This window comes from Acanthopagrus latus, chromosome 23, assembly GCF_904848185.1.
Source record: "Acanthopagrus latus isolate v.2019 chromosome 23, fAcaLat1.1, whole genome shotgun sequence".
NCBI lineage: Eukaryota > Metazoa > Chordata > Actinopteri > Spariformes > Sparidae > Acanthopagrus > Acanthopagrus latus.
In genome coordinates, this window is record NC_051061.1 from 16,015,808 (window position 1) to 16,034,980 (window position 19,173).

At 42.5% G+C, this 19,173-nt stretch overlaps 1 protein-coding gene across 12 annotated transcripts in view; it reads left to right on the top strand.

Moving 5' to 3' along the window:
• The window catches only part of LOC119014049 (speckle type BTB/POZ protein), a 187,817-nt gene that overhangs the window by 69,900 nt on the left and 98,744 nt on the right, over positions 1–19,173 (top strand). For 7 of the 12 annotated variants that reach the window (XR_005072871.1, XR_005072874.1, XR_005072875.1 and 4 more), the window contains exons 9-11: positions 4,871–4,926; positions 7,616–7,738; positions 9,333–9,478. Coding sequence is in view for 6 of the 12 variants with exons in the window: in XM_037088943.1 (XP_036944838.1) it covers positions 4,871–4,926; positions 7,616–7,738; positions 9,333–9,478 (325 nt within the window). In the remaining 6 variants the exon portion in view is untranslated. Of the gene's footprint in view, positions 1–4,870; positions 4,927–7,615; positions 7,739–9,332; positions 9,479–12,724; positions 14,456–19,173 lie in introns of those variants that run through there. The other 5 variants (XM_037088940.1, XM_037088938.1, XM_037088941.1 and 2 more) reach the window with 2 other exon arrangements.

Sequence of the window (19,173 nt, forward strand, 5' to 3'; positions counted from 1 at the left end):
ATATACTGTAAAACCTATGAATGATTCTTTGGTTGAAAAATGACCTTACTGGTTTCAAAACTGGTGTTTCTTTGTCGATGTCTGTTAAGATTATGTCTGTTCCAAACTAATGAAAGTGGTGGAGTTATTTTGTTTTTCATTATTCTGGGTTTCATTCGAGGAGTTTTTAGATTGGGTCTAAATCTTTCTGACGCTTTTCCGCTGTGACAAGGATTGAATTCAGGGGGAAATACTTCATCAGATTTTTAATTTTAATGAATAATTTTGCTTGCCACAGGGATGATTAAATTTGAATACATTGAATATCTGTACAAAAGTATCAGCTATTGGCACCTTCGAGCACCTGCATGCCTTCGGTGTCAGTCTCGGCCCTTATAGAGTTCACATCAAACGCACACTGTTGTGTTTGCGCTCACACACACACGCACGCTCACACACACACACACACACACACACACACACACACACACACACACACACACGTACACAATGTGTGGTGAACAACTTGTCGCAGATATTGGCACTTTGATGACAGGAAGCATCGGATGGTGAAAAGTTTGAGGGAAACTGGTGAACTGTGTGTCTCTGTTGGGGCAAAGAGAGGCTGTTCATTATTGGATTTGTTGAAATGTGTGTGTGAGGAGCCATTTTAATTATGTGCTGCTGTGGTTTGGGGTCTTCCTCTCTCTCTCTCTCTCTCTCTCTCTCTCTCTCTCTCTCTCTCTCTCTCTGTCTCTTTCTCTTTTCTCTTTCCCTCTCTCTCTCTCTCTCTCTCTCTCTCTGCTCTACTTGGTCCAGACAACGTCCGTCCTCCTCGTTATTCCCCCTCTTGGCCGTTCCCGTGACAACTCTCCCGGCCGTTAATCGCCGTGGAGATGGACAGAGAGGGATCAAACGAAGGAGGGAGAGCAACTCAAATTGGCTCCGCACTGGCCATGTGATATTTATACCACTCCTGCTCTCTGTCTTTTACATTCCCTCTCTTTTCTTTCCTTTCCTTTTTCCTCACTCTTCCCCCTTTTCACTTTCATGTTTCCCTTTATCATTCCCCGCCGTCTCTTTCTCCCCTCTCTGCTTGCCTCTTCCTTTCACCATTCCCCCTCCTGCTTCTCTCCCTCTCTTTTTCTGTCCCCTCACACCCCTCTAGTTCTGTCCTCTCTATTTACTCCCTATTTCTGTCTATTGTTTTCTTTCTCTCTCCTCTCCCTTCTTTCACTTTCCATGACCCTCTCTCTCTCCCCCTCTCCCAGCTCCCTCTCTCTGTCTCTCTCTCGCCCGCCCCTTCCCTTTGTTGCTGCAGTATGAGCTCACCAGTATTGAGCTGCACCAGACAGACTTACTGTAGTTTTGTCCCCATAGTCATACCTGGCAGTTCACTGTTAAGTTTGGTTTCAGTGCCCCAGGATGCAGTTGTTAATTAATGACTACACTCAAGTTTTTTAAGGGCTTTTTGTGTGTGTGACTCTTAATATATGAAAAAATGAGGACACCAACATCACATATCCGTCTCTCGCACACGACTCTGTCTCGCAAATGATTTATCCTGTATAATGGTAGATAAATACAAAGAACCAAGAAGCGACAGCGAGTTCATTTGTCTCCTCGACTCTTCACAGACAGGCAAACTTCCTCTTCTTAGTTGCCTGGCCAACTTCCATTATTGCCCTTGTAGACAAAATGAATTACTTCTAAAAAAAGTTGCATCTCTTGATATATTTTATATAAGTCCCACTGAGATAAAAATCTCTTTGACAAGAGAGACCTGGTCAAGGTAGCAGCATTTCACTGTTTCTGTAATATTTTTGTAGCCGTGGTGGCAGGAGGTGATTCCTGGTGTTTGTTTGCTTTTGATGTTAGTTTTGGCTCTAGGTTCACTGACTGATTGCAGCACTTATAATGTTTTATATTTAGTTATTTGATCTTGATTCCATGTGGTGGGCAGCCTGCTTGTTTGTGGTTTTATTTTAGTTCTTCAATGAGATAATAATGTTTAATCCCGTTCGACCTAGCTCTGGTTCTTACTGTTTTGGTCCACCACTTCTGAAACAATGTAGATGAAACATTGATTTACAAATTTTTATATATATATATATATATATAGGAGAACAGCTACTTGAACACAGTTGGCTCTAAAGGGAAACAACCACATGGTATGTACTTTCTACTGGCAGGCATCTCTCGATCAAAACACTCACGAGAAAAGATGTAGATTGATGATGCAGTGAAGTGGCGTGGGGTCATGAGAGTTGTTGTCTTTATATATAAGCCTCCACCACTGTCAATGACAATCATGTCACTGGAATCAGGTTCGTGGACAATATAATGTTATGTTTGGTCCCGTTCGTCGTCATTCACTGACGTTTAATCTGATGTTTACCCAGTTGTTATAGTGACCAAATGAAATGCACTAGGTTGATTAAAATGAGGATTTATCTGGGTTTGAGCATTGGTTGAATCATTAAATGTGGAAATACTATGTGTCATACCTTCAGCATGTTAGCTAACTTCCTGTCTGTTTTGTTTTTGTTCATCACTCGTCCTGTTTGGTACGTTACTGTCAGCAGGAGAGCTGGAATTGGTCGTTGTTATGCCATTAGTTGTCAAAGTACCAGAACAGGAGGATCTTGGCAGAGCCGACAGGACCGCCTCTTTATGGAGTTCACTGTCCCGATTGGTTAAATTGGGCAGGGACGCCAGAACATTTCTTATCTATTTCACTACATGACAGACATGGCTTACTGAGCAAACAATAACATTAACAATTGTTGGAGTACAGAGCTGTTTTACATTCATTTTAATGAGAAAATATCAATTACAGCAACTTTAAACAAGAATGACAGTTGAATAATTAGTTAACCATCCATTTAACTCTTCTGCTTTTACAGCTTTAATCTTCCTACTGAATCTCTACACATCTATAATCGGATCATAAGATAAAAGCAATTAGGACCTAAAGATATCCTGACAATTGGTTAACCTGAAAACGTGAATGGAAAGTAAATACTGTTTATGTTGAGTTTTCTTGTTTCCCCTTTGCTTCTTAAAACTGAGAGCTGCCGGGGAAACCCAGGAGCTCAACTCTTGGACATTTGGTGTGTGGGCTGACCTTGAAAGTTATACTTACCCTGAGCTAAAGCTTATCTGAGCTACACTCATCAAAGCTGAATGCTGCGGGACCCGACAGTTACTGTCTTATTTATTTAGTCAATCATTTTAGTTACTAGCGGAGCAGGTGTTGACTTCATAACCACTCCTGTAAATCCCGCTGTTTTCTTTTCATTCACTTATCAGCTAATCCTCACATTTTACCCTCACTATCACTATCAGGATTTTTTGTGGCTTGTGCAGTTTTGATGGATGACACCATGTTTCCAAATGAGTAATTAAGTGGGCAGCTAGCTCATTATTAAGTAGTTAAATTAATTATCATATCACTGACTTTGACGTATACTTAATAATGTGTTAAAACAATTGTTAAATTTTAATGACTTGTTAATTAAGCACTCATTAGTGAACAATAATGTAAAATGTTGCCCGGTGAGCACATAATCAATGAAAGTGAACCGTATCAGAGGAGGACGACTTCGGCTTATATGTGATTCTTCATTAAAGGCCAAGCTCAACCTCCGTAGAGACACGTCCTCTCCCTGCTGTAGTCGTGTTCACACACAGACTGAGCTCCATCTGTGAGGTTCGGCCTCAGCCTGTGCCGAAACTAACCCCTGTCACTGCCGGAATGATAAGAGCTAAAACACACGGCGTCGTTGTCCTGCCGAGACAAGATGTGTCGATTATTTTAAGCGTGCAGAATCATCATACATCGCAGATTTCAAGTGCAACAGAAGTGGGACTGATTTATGTAATTTGAAGTGCTGTGGATGGATCAGACGGCGCGTGTGGTCGGTCTTTGCTTGAGATTAAACATAACCTCTCCAGGTGGGGTCTGAGTAATAAGAGAGAAAACACACTTTGTTTTGCCTTTGAAGCAGTGCAGCGAGTTATTGGTCCCCTCACCTGTTTAATGATTAAAAAAAACGAATGCTGAAATCATCCATGCGTACTCTTTGATCAGCGCTTATGGGTCACCACGTCTGGTTAGCTCAACTGTGAATATGTCTGTGTTTAAAAAGTGTGGCAAATCTGATTTGAGAACATCAATAATATGAAATTTGGGTGAAAATTGGATTATAAAAACATGATTTGCATTGCAAACACTTTGTTTAACTGTTTTCTTTTTTACTTTGAGGGACTTAAGGACATAATGAGGAGCTCTTTTGCATTTTTTACTCCACTTGAACTCCTCATTTTCTGTGAATGGATTCATCCTCTGAACTGTCCTTCACCCAAGAGGATTTGTAAACTGCGGTGAACGGTGTCTCTTGCAATCCAGAGACTTAAAAGCAGGCTGGAAATCTTTTGAGAAATTACTTCTCCTCTTAAGAAAACACACACAAAAAAAAAAGAATTGTACTTTTTGGGGGAAGTTAACATCTTTGAAATCCTCTGTGTTGGTGTGATAGAATAATCTATGTCGAAAGACAGCAGGCGACCACGTTATCAAAACAGGAAGACAGACTTTAATCAAGGCATAATTTATGAAACAAGCTCCAGTCAAGTCAGTCAATCAGTATTAAATCCCAGCTAAACACACCTGAGAGGTCGTCATGAGTCTGTCAGGCCGGAGCTGCAGTCGACTTTTTCCACACGATGTGTCTGCTGCTGTCACTGCTGTCAATCATCCCGCCTGCTCTCCTCCGGCCCTGTGGCAGGCTGTTAACAGATATCAGAAACTTCACCATGCATCAACATTACACGCAATAACAAACCTCCCTCCCTCTCTCTCTCTGCCTTTTGTTTCCCTCCGACTCAGCTCGCTCGCCGGTGTTCAGTGCCATGTTTGAGCACGAGATGGAAGAGAGCAAAAAGGTGAGTCGAGCACTTGACTCTGTCGTTTCTCTGCTCCCTCGGTGGCGAGTTGAATGTCAAAATTTCTAATCTTTCTCTCTCTTGCGTCAGGAAGTGCTCACCTCTCAGAGCATCCCAATGTGTCGGCACCCTTTCCTTCATGTCTTGTTGACTGCAACTCTATTATCTGGTGTCTTTTAAAGCCACTGTATGTAGAATTTTTTGAGTGATATTTTTTCCCCTTTAAAATTGATCTGAAGGCACAGGCTGCTGTTTGTAGACAAACTAAGGTAATATCAGTGAGAATAATAGTAGTTGGAAGACAGGATTGGTGAGTATTGCGACCAGGACATTTTACAGATTAAAAAAAAATATGAAAGTGCCCTCTGGTGGACAAACCATGTAATGACAACACTCTTTTTTAAGTTAATGTAAAACGTATCTCGACATTTCTGTTCTGTAAAAAGAGTGGCAAACTGTCAATCAGTCAGACTTTGGTGAACTTCAACGTCAAATGTGCGCCATAGACATATAGCAAGCTGTGTTGACCTTTGGAATGGAGAGGTGGAGTGTCTACATCGGAAGAGCTGTCATAGTTGCACTTGCCATTTTTTATTTCAAACTCCTCTGTATGAATATAAACCCTCTCACAAAAATGGGAATGGTCTGCACACAGTTATGAAGGCAGGAGTTAATTGATTGAATAAAACAACTAGCTAGCATGTTCCTTAGCTCGCTGGCTAAGCTTCTAGAACCTAATATATTGCTGTGCTACTTTCTGGTGTGACTTGGCATTAACTTTTTGGCTGACATGACAGGACAGGTATTTCTGTGATGAGCTTGTTTCACTATCATCATTTATACGGTCAGTTCAATGACATTTGGAAAGTCTAGAAGAGTCGCAGGATTAAATTACTTTATTCCCATTCAAGCTTGCCACGCGCTAAAGAGGAAGTTAGCCAGCTCCATTGACATGAATCACTAGTGCGCACGCTCTGTGGAAGATCCCGGTATTTTCATACCCGGTGGCGAAGTTTAGCTTTTTGGTTTCATGTTCCACTGAGCAGCTTGCATAGTACTGAACTGGTCACTGCCTCGTACACTGTATCCAGGTGTAACTATACATATACCCATTGGTAGGCACAACAGATCTTTGTTCAGGTGATTCTACAGTAATGAATCATAATCTTTAATGCTATATTCGATATTATTTACATCCAAGTCTTTCAGCAGGGCATGCAGTGTGAGCATTTTTGCCATTTTATGTGTCCACTGTGATAATCGTGTTTGTATGTTTCCGCTTTGCACAACGTTTGTGTGTGTTTGCGTGTGTGTGCACACATGTGTGATGCAGGGGAGCCCTCGTGCCACAGTCGGTTGTCTTTCATCTGATAGGAGGTGGTGAGATTGAGCCTTGGTGATTTAGCCGTCATGTCAGCGGAATATTGATGCCCGCTCGCCTCGAATGGGGAAATTATAAAGCACAGAGCCAGGAAATGCATCTTAATTGCTGTTTAAGTGGGCGTCTTCATCAGAAAGAGGGAGAGATGGTGGGCCACGTCCCCATACGATTCAGAGACAACAGATAGATGGGTTAACACTCCTCTGCAGCGCTCTATAGAGGGGAGACAAATGAGCTCATAAAGAAACACTCTAATAGAGGACTGCTCTGTGAATGGAGGGGAGCTTCACACACTGTAACTACAGGAAACGCTGTCTGTTAATGAGACACTGAAGGAAGTCCTGTTTTTCTTCACGTCCAGTGCGGTGTTGTTTTGCCTTATTTATTTCATTAACACTGTAACAAACGTGGCAAAAATCAGCAGAATTCGATTAGAGAAGTTTTGCTGGATTGTGTAACAGTAAAAAAAAAATAAAAATAAGAGAGCACCGGCTGTGAGGAGATATTTTAGTTTTCCAGCAGGACTCTGAGGTAAATTTAGAAATGACATGTAGATGCAGCTTCTATGTAAGTAAAAGATTCAGGTTATTCTCTTTACCTATTTCAGCAGCACGTGTGCCTACATGCCTTTATGTGTTTATGTCCGTTATCGGTATTCCCGTAAAAGGGCAAGATGACCGACTGCGTGCTGCTTTCAGCCTCTCCTTCCATTATTTCTCAGTGTGTTTATGTTGCTGTTGAGTGGTCAGAGTTGACACAAACGCACTAAGCTGTGGGTACACCCAGGCTGACCCTGCTAAAACGCCGCTGGTCACCGTGGTGACGATAAAGCGCGGTTATAATTGGTTTACCGCTTTGTTCTGCCTCTCAGTGCGGAGGGAAAAGGTTCAGGTTACCGTCACTGTGCCAGCGAGTGATAAAGCCTACTTTGCTGGCTGCAGGCACTGTCAAGGAATGAATGCTGAGGATTAATTTTCAGGAATCAGCTGAAAAAAAATGTAATAAATGTACTAGAATGTAGTTTTGCTGAAACGTGTTCAGACTGCTCAGAAGTTTTTTTTTTCTTATTTGGCACTTGGAACTTGTTTTGTGTGACTGCGTGGCTGACTGTCCCTGCGTGTGTGCTAAACAAGGTGAGCGCGCATAATTCAGGTTGGTTTTTCGGGATATTCACACGAAATGTAAAACACTCTGCCGCTGCGCGTGGTTTTGAAGGATTGTCAAAGCACCTGTCTTTTTCTTCTCTCACCTTTTATTCAGTTAAACCCGGCGTGTATTCTCCTCTCCTGTCCTCTCCTCCCGTTTCAGAACCGTGTGGAGATAAATGACGTGGAGCCAGATGTCTTCAAAGAGATGATGTGCTTCATCTACACAGGCAAGGCCCCCAACCTGGACAAGATGGCTGATGACCTGCTGGCTGCAGCTGACAAGGTACAGAGAGCGGGTGTGTGTGTGTGTGTGTGTGTGTGTGTGTCCACGTTTCATGCACCTGTTACTATGTACATTTGCACACAAGCCAGCATGCATAATGATTTCCTCAAAAATACACCTGAGATAGCCAAATGCTCCTCAATCCCCAACCACACACACACACACACACACACACACACACACACACACACACACACACACACACACACACACACACACACACACACACACACACACACGTACAGTCACAAAACACACCTGTGGGAGGTATACAAGGAGACGCACGAGCTTACAATGAATCCTATTCCACATTGTTTGTTCCTGTGCCGATGCTGTGTGCTCAGAGCTTCCTATCTCTTCTTCCAATCCACATTTTACTCCCCCCCTTTTCTCTCTCTCTCTTCCAGGTTTGCTCTTGCTGTTTTCCAGCTCTCGAGGAGTTTATTGCATTTGATAGCATCAAGTCAGTACTTGTAGAGAATATTGTAGAGTGTTTTTTTTCCACTTTTAATGCCGCACAGTAGGGTCCATTCAGGTGTGTTTTGACTGAAGTAGCCATGTGTACAATATTTCATAGGCTTGTTCAGGGTGCCAGTGTTGGCTTCGCCACAAGAGTATCACAACAACTCTTGGATGGATTGCCATTAAATTCTGTTCAGACATTAATGGTCCCAGACCATCAGGCCTCTGGACTTTGTTGAGTTTGGATGGCTTGAAAAGAGGATTTTATAAACATTAGGCCTTAAACATCTTACATTTGTGGGGGCTTAATTGACACAAACAGTTTATCTTATTGAATCTATCCATCTTTTGATTGTTTTTGTTAAAATGAGTCAAGCTCCTCCACATCCAGGTCCACATATTTGCCGTCACAAAACTTTTAAGATACCACTGAACCTGATACTGTTTGTACTTTCACTTGTCTGTTGGCACGGCAGGACAGTCCTTACTTTTCTGCTTACTTGCAATGCTTGGATAGGAAAAAGATGATTTGTCTTGAATTAGTCTGCCTCGAGAAAGGTTATAAAGTGCTTTAAATTTAAGTGTTTGATACCCTGTTCATGCTTGAGTGCAAATTAGTGTGTTCTCATTAATAATTTATGTTTAGTAGCTGGGAACGCTTTGCTTTGCATACACACATGTACGATGTGTCTGAAACATCCTTGAACACATCTTATATGGTTGAAGTACATTTAAATTAACTCTTTTACATCAGTGTTTGTTAACACACCACTAAATTGAAAAAATTATAGTGATGCAAAATTCCCTGCAGTCTCTGCCAAACGTTTATATATATATATATATATATATATATATATATATATATATATATATATATATATATATATATCTATATAAACTCTCAAGTGATTCCCATCACAATCCCCCTCAGTCTGTATAACTGTCACTTTTACTCCTCTTCGCCATCTTTTTTTCTTATTCAATCTAAGCCTCGATGCTGCCGCGGTGGAGTAATTTTGTGTTTCTGTATCATTACACAGTGCGACAACAGTTGTTGGTGGCAGCGCTGTTTAAGTAATTTAGTTTACCTGCTGTTTCTCCTTTCTCCCTCTCTCTCTCTTACTGTCGTCAGCAGTATGCTCTGGAGAGGCTGAAGGTGATGTGCGAGGACGCTCTGTGCACGAGCCTGAGCGTGGAGAACGCCGCAGAGATCCTCATCCTCGCCGACCTGCACAGCGCCAACCAGCTCAAGACGCAGGCCGTGGACTTCATCAACTAGTGAGTTACACGCCTGCAGTGGTATCATTCATCTCCTGAACTACATACACATGTATGCAAATACTTCTTATTCCGCCTCTGTCACACATACACACACACACACTCACACTTTCTACACAGCTTTTTGTCTAAGTCATTAATTTTCAGTGGGAGCAATTTTTGCCTCCCGAGGAAATTTAATTTAATACTCAGATCAGACCATTTTGCTGCTGTATCATATTGGGCCATTTAGCAATAAAGCTCAGCTGCTGATGTTAATCATGTTGCAGGCAGCCTGTTTAGGTAAGATGGGGCCTATTAGCATCAGTGACTACTATTTATGTCCTGGGAGAGATGATTGATCCAGTATTTGGACGCCCAATTGAAATTTAATTCATCAGTTCCCCTCTGTTTTCTAAATTCTCTGAGCTGGGCACATCTTCCATCCCTTTGTTCATTCCTCTGTCCTTTCTTGTCAGCTTTACTCCGTCTCTTGGCCTTGTTCCCACATGGGCTCAATCTCCCTCCCTTCTCTCCCTTTTCTCCCGTCCTGTTTTTGTGCTTGAGAGCTCATGTGTGCCTAAAGGTGTTCAGTAATGCAGATTTCTGCCCCTAATCCCTGTCATTAATTGTGGTTATGGGCGTTATGACAGTTTAATTTGCGACAGCGATGTTGTGGTGGTGGGAAAATTGGCCACGGGGGACTCCCGGCCAGCAAAGCGTTATCAACCCTATTCCTGCGGACACAATGGATGGCGACAAGAGCAACAAAACAAAAATCAATTGAGAGGACGAATATAGAAAACAGACGACACTGAGGAACCAATAATCCTCCCCCCAGTCGCACCTCAACCCGCTTCCCAGACCAGTCTGTACAAGCAGCTTACAGCCATTTAGTCGAGACAATAGGAGTCCTCTTTATCCCACCTCTGTCTCATTTATTTATCCTCTCCAGGGCTGCAGCAGAGAATAAAGCTACACCAACACTCTTTATCCACTTCGTTCACAGACAAGAGTTTCCCCACTTTTTTAGCCTTTAACGTGAATCTTAAGGCTTGAGTAAATACCTGGAATATATCTCAGTAAGTAGTGCAAACACAACACAAGTAATGTGGAGGGAGGGTCTCTGAAGGCATAAAAAATAGTGCTTCTCTTGAAGTAGGTTTTTGTAGATAATAGCAGTGGTTGGCCTTATGATTACCACTGACTGGAGGTCATACTTTGGCCTTCTTTTTAATTTACCTCCACATCGATGGTCTTCTCCCTCCCTCGGTCGCCTCCTGTCCCTCCACAGACTTTCATTACTCACCCTAACCTCCTTGTTTTTTTTCGTTTTTATCCCTTTTTGGTTGCTGCTGCTGTCTGGCTTTCTCCTCCTTCAGTCCATCCCCCCTCCTTCCCCTCCTGCTGTGGCTGCTCTCCTCATGCCCTTTAGCTGGCCTGTTTCCTCAGCCTCAGCACACCGGCCATTACTTTAAGCAGGGGTTCACGTCCCCCACAGAGGGTGGGGTCAGAGGTCGGCTGGGGGTCTGGAGCTGCTGTGTGACCACACACACACACACACCCAAGTGCAAGGAGTGGACAGGCCAAGACACAGACACAGGCACACATGCTGTTTATTTACACACAATAAAACATGAAAAATGTCATTAAAGGCCACACAGCGGTGTGCGTGATAGTGCAGGCCAGCACCCTGAGGGTGTCATGGGGTCGAAGACAGCCACAGGCTCCGCTTGTGGATCTCACATCTGTGGGAGAATGATGACATGAGTAAAGCCCATCAGCAATTAATTACAAGATTTATCCAAAATTGTTATGGCTTTCTGGCCTCCGTGAGTTCATTATCACTACAGCTCTGAAGCTGCTCAGCCAAAGGGAGTCCACACAGTTCAGAAGGTCATGAAAAATAGTATTAGTCTTAACAGTGCGAGGATTTTCTTGTATGTTGTTTTTTTAATGGCAAAGCACATCAAAAAATAAATTGGGAATCAGTAGTTAATGTGTGTTGTTTTTCCAGTGCTATCTGCAGAGCTTACATAAAGTGTCACAAGTACTAACTGTATTATGTGTATTTTTTCGATTAGTATTACTTTATCTGTAAAAAAAAAAAGAAGTAATATTTTAATGTTGTAAAAAGTTAAACATTTCCTTGTTGGGTGAAATTTACTCAGTTTAGTGTTTACAGCATTCTTCTAGTCTTACTGACCACTCAAAACACTTTCCAACACAAATTAGCATTTGACCATTCACTAACACACCCATACACTGGAGGCAGAGGCTAATACGCAGTACGCAGAGTGCCACCTGCTCATCAGTAGCAATAACCATTCATACGCACACTTACACACCAATGAAAGGGCCGCTGGGAGCAATTTGGAGTTTCGGCATCTTGCTCAAGGACACTTCGACATGTAGACAGGATGGAACTGCTGACCTCTGATTAGTCTATGACCACTCCACCTCCTGAGCCACAGACGTGACTTATAGAAGGACAAAGTAGCATGAAATGAAAATAATCAAGTTTAGTGCCACAGAAGTGTACTAAAGCGCGGGACTTAAACAAAGGGTATATGTTACTATTACTATTGAGCATAGTACTCCTGAGGGGGTTGCAAAATAAACATGCAGGGCTGTGAAGTTATTAACAATATAAATAAAGGGATCTGAAAAAATCTGGAAAATAAAATGATGTTTATTCTTTTCTCTCTTTGCTCACACGTTTTTCTTAGATTGTGTGAAATGCTGTAGAGCTTTACCTCCTCTGGACTCTTAAGACCATTAAATGAGACAATGTGTGAAGGGAACACCATTTTTCTCTGGTTGAAGAAAGCCCTATGAAGTGTGTGAAGAGGCGTTGTAAGTCGTTATCAGCGATGAACATTCACAAGCCAAAACAGTTTGGAGCCGGTCCTCGAAAGAATATGATCTGATATGACAAAACTCTGACTCAACAGACTTTGTCGTCACATGCCCACATATTTATGATCCTTGAACGTTGCCTTTTATTTGTGCGATGTTTTTTTTTCTCTCAAAATGACCGGTGGGGTTAAATATTTAAAAATATAAAGTAAATAACAGCTCTGCCAGCTGGTGTGACGAATCCTTAATGCCTCAGAGCTGCAGTCCACACAGATGGAGTCATATAATCCCAAACTCTTGAGAAACTTGTTAATTTGTGCACTTGTTTCATTTGCTTGTCCATTTAGTTTCTTTCCTTATGCACTTTTTTCCCCTACTTTCCTGTCTTTTCTCTCTTTTTCCTCTCAGTCACGCAGCTGACGTGATGGAGACATCGGCCTGGAAGTCCATGGTGATCTCTCACCCACACTTGGTGGCCGAGGCCTATCACTCCCTGGCCTCGGCTCAGTGCCCCTTCCTGGGTCCTCCAAGAAAACGGCTCAAGCAGTCTTAGTGGTCCGGAGAAACTCTGCTGTCACAACCCTGACGGTCCTCCTGTGCTCCTCTCTCTCCTACAGCAGCCAGAGACGCTCAAGTCCTAAACCCAGTCTAGATACAGCTGTGGAGAGCTACTCAGCCGGGCAGACCAGAGAATTTCAGGACCGATTCCACAGAGGAGATGCTACACATCTCTGTTGGTGGGGATGGGGTGAATTCTATAAGATCTAAACCTGGATATTTGTGGATTGCAAGCTCAAAGCCTTGTTTGGTCCATATATCCTTTGTCTACTGTGTTGGAAATCTAGAATCATAAGCTGCGAGTCAGTCACATAAAGAACTGATCTCCCGGCTTGACAGGAAAAGTCACTGCTGGCTCCCTGTGAATCTAATGTGGTGGCATATTGTCTTCAGCAGTGCTAAAGCCCAAACTGTGCTCTGTGCTGAAAAGACAAGTGATGAGGATCAACCAACTAGAAAGTGAAAGACTATTGCTCTCATTGATGCTGAACAGTTTGCATTGTTTTTGTACAGCACAATTCTGAGTTTGAATAAAAGAGTCTGAACACAACTTCATGAGAACTGTTTAGCTTGTGCCTTAAACGGGGCAAACACCGTACGGATGAAGTCAGATCACCCTCGACTACCACTGGAGTCAGGCCCAATTTCTGCCCATCAGTTGTGGTTTGATGTGCGCTATGACCAGGGTCATAATGCCACCATATGTAAAAATCAACAAGTGCGGTCGGGTTTCAGAAATCTCGTCCTGCAGTCTTTAAGTCTGTGCAGATCCACAGTGAGATTTCCCACACGGCTGCTCTCCGTTATGAACTGTAGTGAGCTTGTTTTAATATCATTGGAGAAGTATTTAACATGTGGTTATAACTGTAGTCTCGACTGGGACTGTAGGTATACTATATCACTACACTGTACTGTGATATAATGCTGAGCAGACTGTCTGCATCTTCCAGCCATCTGGGGCTGCGTGTTTCTCTTCTTTTTTTTCTCTTCTTTCCATTCATCGCAGGATTGCACAAAACGAACGCCTCTTTTGGTCAACATTGTGGAGGAGGCAGTCATTATGTCGTGGCTCTTAAATCGATCTGTGCTGTTGGAACATAAAAGATGCAAGTTCAAGCTGTGTGGAAAAAAAAAAACAGGATAAAGGTGGGATATGTATGACTTTTAGCTAAAAACATATTTAAAAAAAAATACTAAAATGACCGACTGAATGTGAAGAAACAACAGTTTTTATGTTTTGTCAAAAACGTTTATGTACTGTGTTGCAGAAACATCCGAAGTTAGCAATGCTAGCCAGCTAGCCACGCCCCTGTCGTGTCATAAGTTAAGATAACACTTTATTAATCCCTCAGGTGGAAATTGGCCAGCTCCCCCAGCTCTGATTCCAGTGCCCACTCTGGTGTATTCTTAAGTCAAGCGTTGAAAGTTAACATTAGAATACTAATAAAAACTAACAGAGTCTGTCAGCCTTAAAAAAAAGGATGATCATTATGGAAAAGGGCCTTTTTACTCACCTGTTACCACACACTGTGACTGAAACAATGTTTGAGCTTTTGGAGCGATGAAATACAGATGTTTTGAATTTTATCCAGCATGTCTGTGTCTTCTTTTGTCCTTGATAGCTTCATCATTTCTCATTATGCATTTTAGCCACATCGACCGGTCACTGACTCATTAATGCGCAGCCTCTTTCAACTTGCCACCAGACCAGTGTGTGTTATTAACTCATCTCAGTTTAAAGCTTAATCCTGTGGTGATCAAAGTTCAATCCCCAGTGCACGTGCTGCTCACCTCGTCTGATCACAAGAGATCAGATCCAGCTGTGTCGTGTGTAGACTCGGCTCTCACTCGCCACCACAGGTCTGTTTAACTTGGTGTCCGTGGCCTGGCTTAGAGAACAGAGTTGGAACTGTCTCTCGGACGGTATTTTAACAGGGATTTCTCTGTGTTGACCAAAGTAGAGGCCCAGCGGGCTTTAAGGAAGCTCATCCCTGAGCCCTGCAAAGCGCTCCTCATCAAACAGTCGGCCTTGGCCAGTGATCATTGGGGATATTCTGGCATTGTCCCGGCATTCATCAAACAGAGGGAAGGCCATTATTTGTAACACAGACACTACAGTGTAGCCTCATGACAGACCACATATTAGCGGGACTGATGATTCAGCTACACCATTTATTATATGTGCACACTGTATACATACTGTGTGTGTGTGTATATGTGTGTATATATAATATGTATTCTTTATTACAATTGTGGTGACATGACAGGAAATGAAGAGAGAGAGCTAAAGAGAGAGAGAGAGATGGGAACGACATGCAACAAAGGTTCTGAGGCAGACCTGAACCTGTGGCTTTATGATTCATGTAATCACTGAAGGAAACAACAGAAAAATATAACTGTAGAAAAATAAGCATCAGTCACACTGAGCCAATACTGAGAATCTGAGCTTGGAAATGAATTAAAGTCAGCTGTCGTGATCGGAGGCTTTGATATTGAGGGTTGTCTAAGTCAGTTTGGGTTGAATTGGTGTTTTTTTGGGGTTGCAGTTTATGTTTACAGTCACATAAACCTTATGAATAAGGATATTTTTTGTATCACTATTTAGCTTATTATGGTAAAATATGCAAAATTACATAAATAAAATGCTAAAATTGATAAATTAGCTTGATGTCAATAAGTTGGAGGACAGAAAAGTGTGAAAATAATATGACAACCAACCAAACAACCAGCAAACCTGCCTACCAACCCAGGACGCCACCATGCCAACAACCAACCAACCCCAGGACAGAAAAACAAACGTCAGATACATGTCACATCTTTATAATGTGGTCAACACAACCAACAACGCATGAATTATCAAGCTTACAAAATTCTATTTCAGTCACCAAAAACAGAACTCAAGCCCTTAAAAGAACAGCTGTATTGGATTGCTTTATATGTGCCTGCAAGGCCAACCGTTTACCAGCTGTTTTGAAAACCTTCGCAATCAAAACACGTTTAGCATCTCCCGCTGCGGCTGAAAGGGAGAAGCAGGGTTTGATAGGCTCGCACTTCATAATGTGCGATAACCTTCCTGCCAATATTTCTGAGTTTGAGAGTTTCTGTGTAAAGGTCAAGGTGTGTGTGTTTGACTGAAAGAGTGCGAACATGACAGACATATGGCGCTCTATGAGTGTGCCTGCATGTCAGCACAATGTGCTTTTTCGGGAATGTCCCTGAGATAGGAAGAGGCTTTGTTCGCTTAAGTCTGGCCTGCCAGTGTGACCTTCTTCATATGAGCTGGAGTGTGAGGCATCAGGATGTGAATTTTTTCACAGCTTTGATAGTCAGCTTGTGCAGCAGCTTGCAGCCAACCTTCTGTGTCTTTGTAAAGATGTGTGTTTGAGTGTGTGTGTATGTGTGTTTGTGTGTGTCTCCACTGGCCTTAGATGAGACAGTCAGAGGGAGATAGATGGAGCGATGCATGTGGAGAGGCGTACTCAGTTGTTATGCATGCTGTATGAGTCTGTCACTCCCTCCCTCCTCCTCGCTCTTCCTCTTGCGCCTCCGCCTCGCCATCAGTCACTCCTCCTTTTTTACGGGAGAAAGGAGGGCGAGGCGTGGCAGGTCAGTGCTGTGAAAGCCCGTGACGAGCTCTGCGTCTGTGTTAGCCATCCATCCCTAAAGAGGAGGAAGGACCCCGCGTGGAGATTGATGTCTGCCCAGCAGGAGAAGTTGAGATTGTTGGGGTGGGGGGTCAGATTTTCTCGGGGTTTTGTGTTCAGTGGCTTGGAATTTAAACCTCAGTGCCACCCATCAGCATCATCCTGAATACAAATATCTGCAATCTCACAACGTTTCACTCCCTCATACTGTATGTCCTGAAACTACCAAGATGGAGGTACGCCAACCTCACCGACACAATGACTGTTATCTTGTGAGCATCCATTAGGCTGCTGTGTAAACTGTGGGATTTGTTTTGTCTTTAACTAGCTCCTGTATTCTCCAGAAAGACTTTAATAGGCGGTTTTACCACTTTTCCACTAGAAAAAGGACTTCAAAGCATCTGGACCCAAAATCTATTAAACCCACACTCATTAAATGTGTTTGGCCAGTTGGAGGCAGTGTGACAAACTGAATACAGAACATTGACATATAATGGCCTTATGAAGTACTTATGTAAGGCTTGTTAGCCTCCAGACTCCAGCTGACATGGAGCAGCGATATCATTCATTTGTGATCCAATATCCTCCTATTAGTTCTGTTTTGGCCGACACCAGTGAGCTCTTTAGCTGCTAAATGCTCCATTTTGCTCACCAGATAGTTGGTAACTTGGTCTGTCGGCTGTTTGGTGCGGGATGGGTAGCATAAAATGGGTTCAATAGAACTTTTTTCCACCGAAAATTGCAGCCTGTAGGAAAATTGATGGGAGCACTGAGACAGAACCAAACAGCAAAGTGAGCTGTAAAACCAAAACAATGAGCTTAAAGATGCTAGATTACTCAGCAGAACTGAAATGAACTTAAGAATTGGTACATAGCCCTCTGTAGGTTTTCTATAAGAGACAGAGGTATCAGAGGTTGTTGTTTCACGTAGTGATGGAGGTATTGGAATAATTGCAAAATTATTAGAAGTAAAGTTAAAGAAGTAATTATGGCACATGATTTGCAAAGTTGAGGTCACATGACGCTGAGACATGCGTCATGTGACCTCAACTTTGCAAATCATGTGCCATAATTACTTCTTTAACTTTCCGACTAGAGGAAAGACAATTTTGCAATTATTCCAATACCTCCATCACTACGTGAAACAACAACCTCTGAGCTAGTAACACACTGAAGATCATAACCCTGAACTGGTCGCTTATGGTATGAAACTAAAGAAGTACACAGTTGTTACTTTTTCTTTGGCAGGGATTTAGCCTTTTAATGCCAGGGCTAAAAATGTTCCACCGGTGCAAGTTCCCCTCAAACTTGTGGAACCTCTGCTGTATTGTGTGTCGCCTGAGTCTATTACAATTGACTTTAAAGAGATCCAAACAAACCGCATTGTTTTCCCAACTAAAACTGCACTGATAAAGCAGTGTGGACTGTCCAGGTCTGGCTATCTGAGAGTAATTTGAAAACCTTGATTGTAGCAGCTGTATTTTTCAAGCTTTTAAATGTAGCACATCTAATAAGGCATGCTTTAAACAGGATTTATGAATCGTAGCGCTCCAGTAACATTGAATAATTAATATATTTATCAGACAGATCAGTAATAGGGCGTTAGTAATGACTAATTTTGGATTATAAGGTTGGGAAAATCCATTTGGTGCTTGTATATCCTTCAACAAAACATAATTTGCTTAATTACAACTTAACATCTATAAAGCCAGACTTTGTAGATCACTGTACTCGGAGAATCTGTAATTAATTACCTACTTTCACTTTTTAATCAATGGCTTTTAAAAAGTCCCATACTCTTAATTAATGGTGTATTAATTCTCTGAAAAGCCACCAAACTATGAAGTATTAATGGCTGAATTTATGCCATTAATAAAGAAATCAGCTTCAACTCATAAACCCCAAATAAGCCACGCTCCATTAAAGGAGTGCCATGCAGTCATGTGAAGCCACCAGGACAGCGCTGCCTAACGCGGTGTTAATGAGAGCTACATGATAACGGCCCTGTGAGGAGATACTTGACCATATATATCCCTCATGATATTCCAAGTAATCCACTCAGATGGTATCATCCTTGACAGGTGGAGGGGAGCTCAGGCCTTGGGGCAGAGAAATGGAAAGGATGAAGTGACAGGGGTAATGAATGGATAGAGGGATGAAGAGTGATCGCGTGTCATACAGGTGGGATAGGGCCAGACAGATAGTGAATGAAGGAGCGGTGGAGGATGGATGGCCGGAGCACCTCAGACACTGACAGCGTTGAGAGATTTGTCTTCTTTGTACTCCATTCGTCTTGTTTCTCCTTCTCCACTGTGTCCGAGTGAGTTAAATCTCATAAAACCATTTACTCTGACAAAGCAGCAGCAGCGGCGGTGGTGGTGGCAGTAGCAGCGTTGGTGGCTGGTGGTTTTTCTGCGATACTGTAAACGCGCGTGAATGTTAGGAGAAACCGTTTCAGTAGAATCCTCCATCCTGAGAGGATTGGCGTAAGGATTAGGGGGACGTGAGGCAAACAAATAAAATGCAATCCACAACAAACTGTTTGCTAATAACACCGGATGTTGAAATTAGAGAACCAGGCGAGGGAGTTGAGTCATACGCACACATGAACACAATTACGTATACATATATATATATATATATATATATATATAT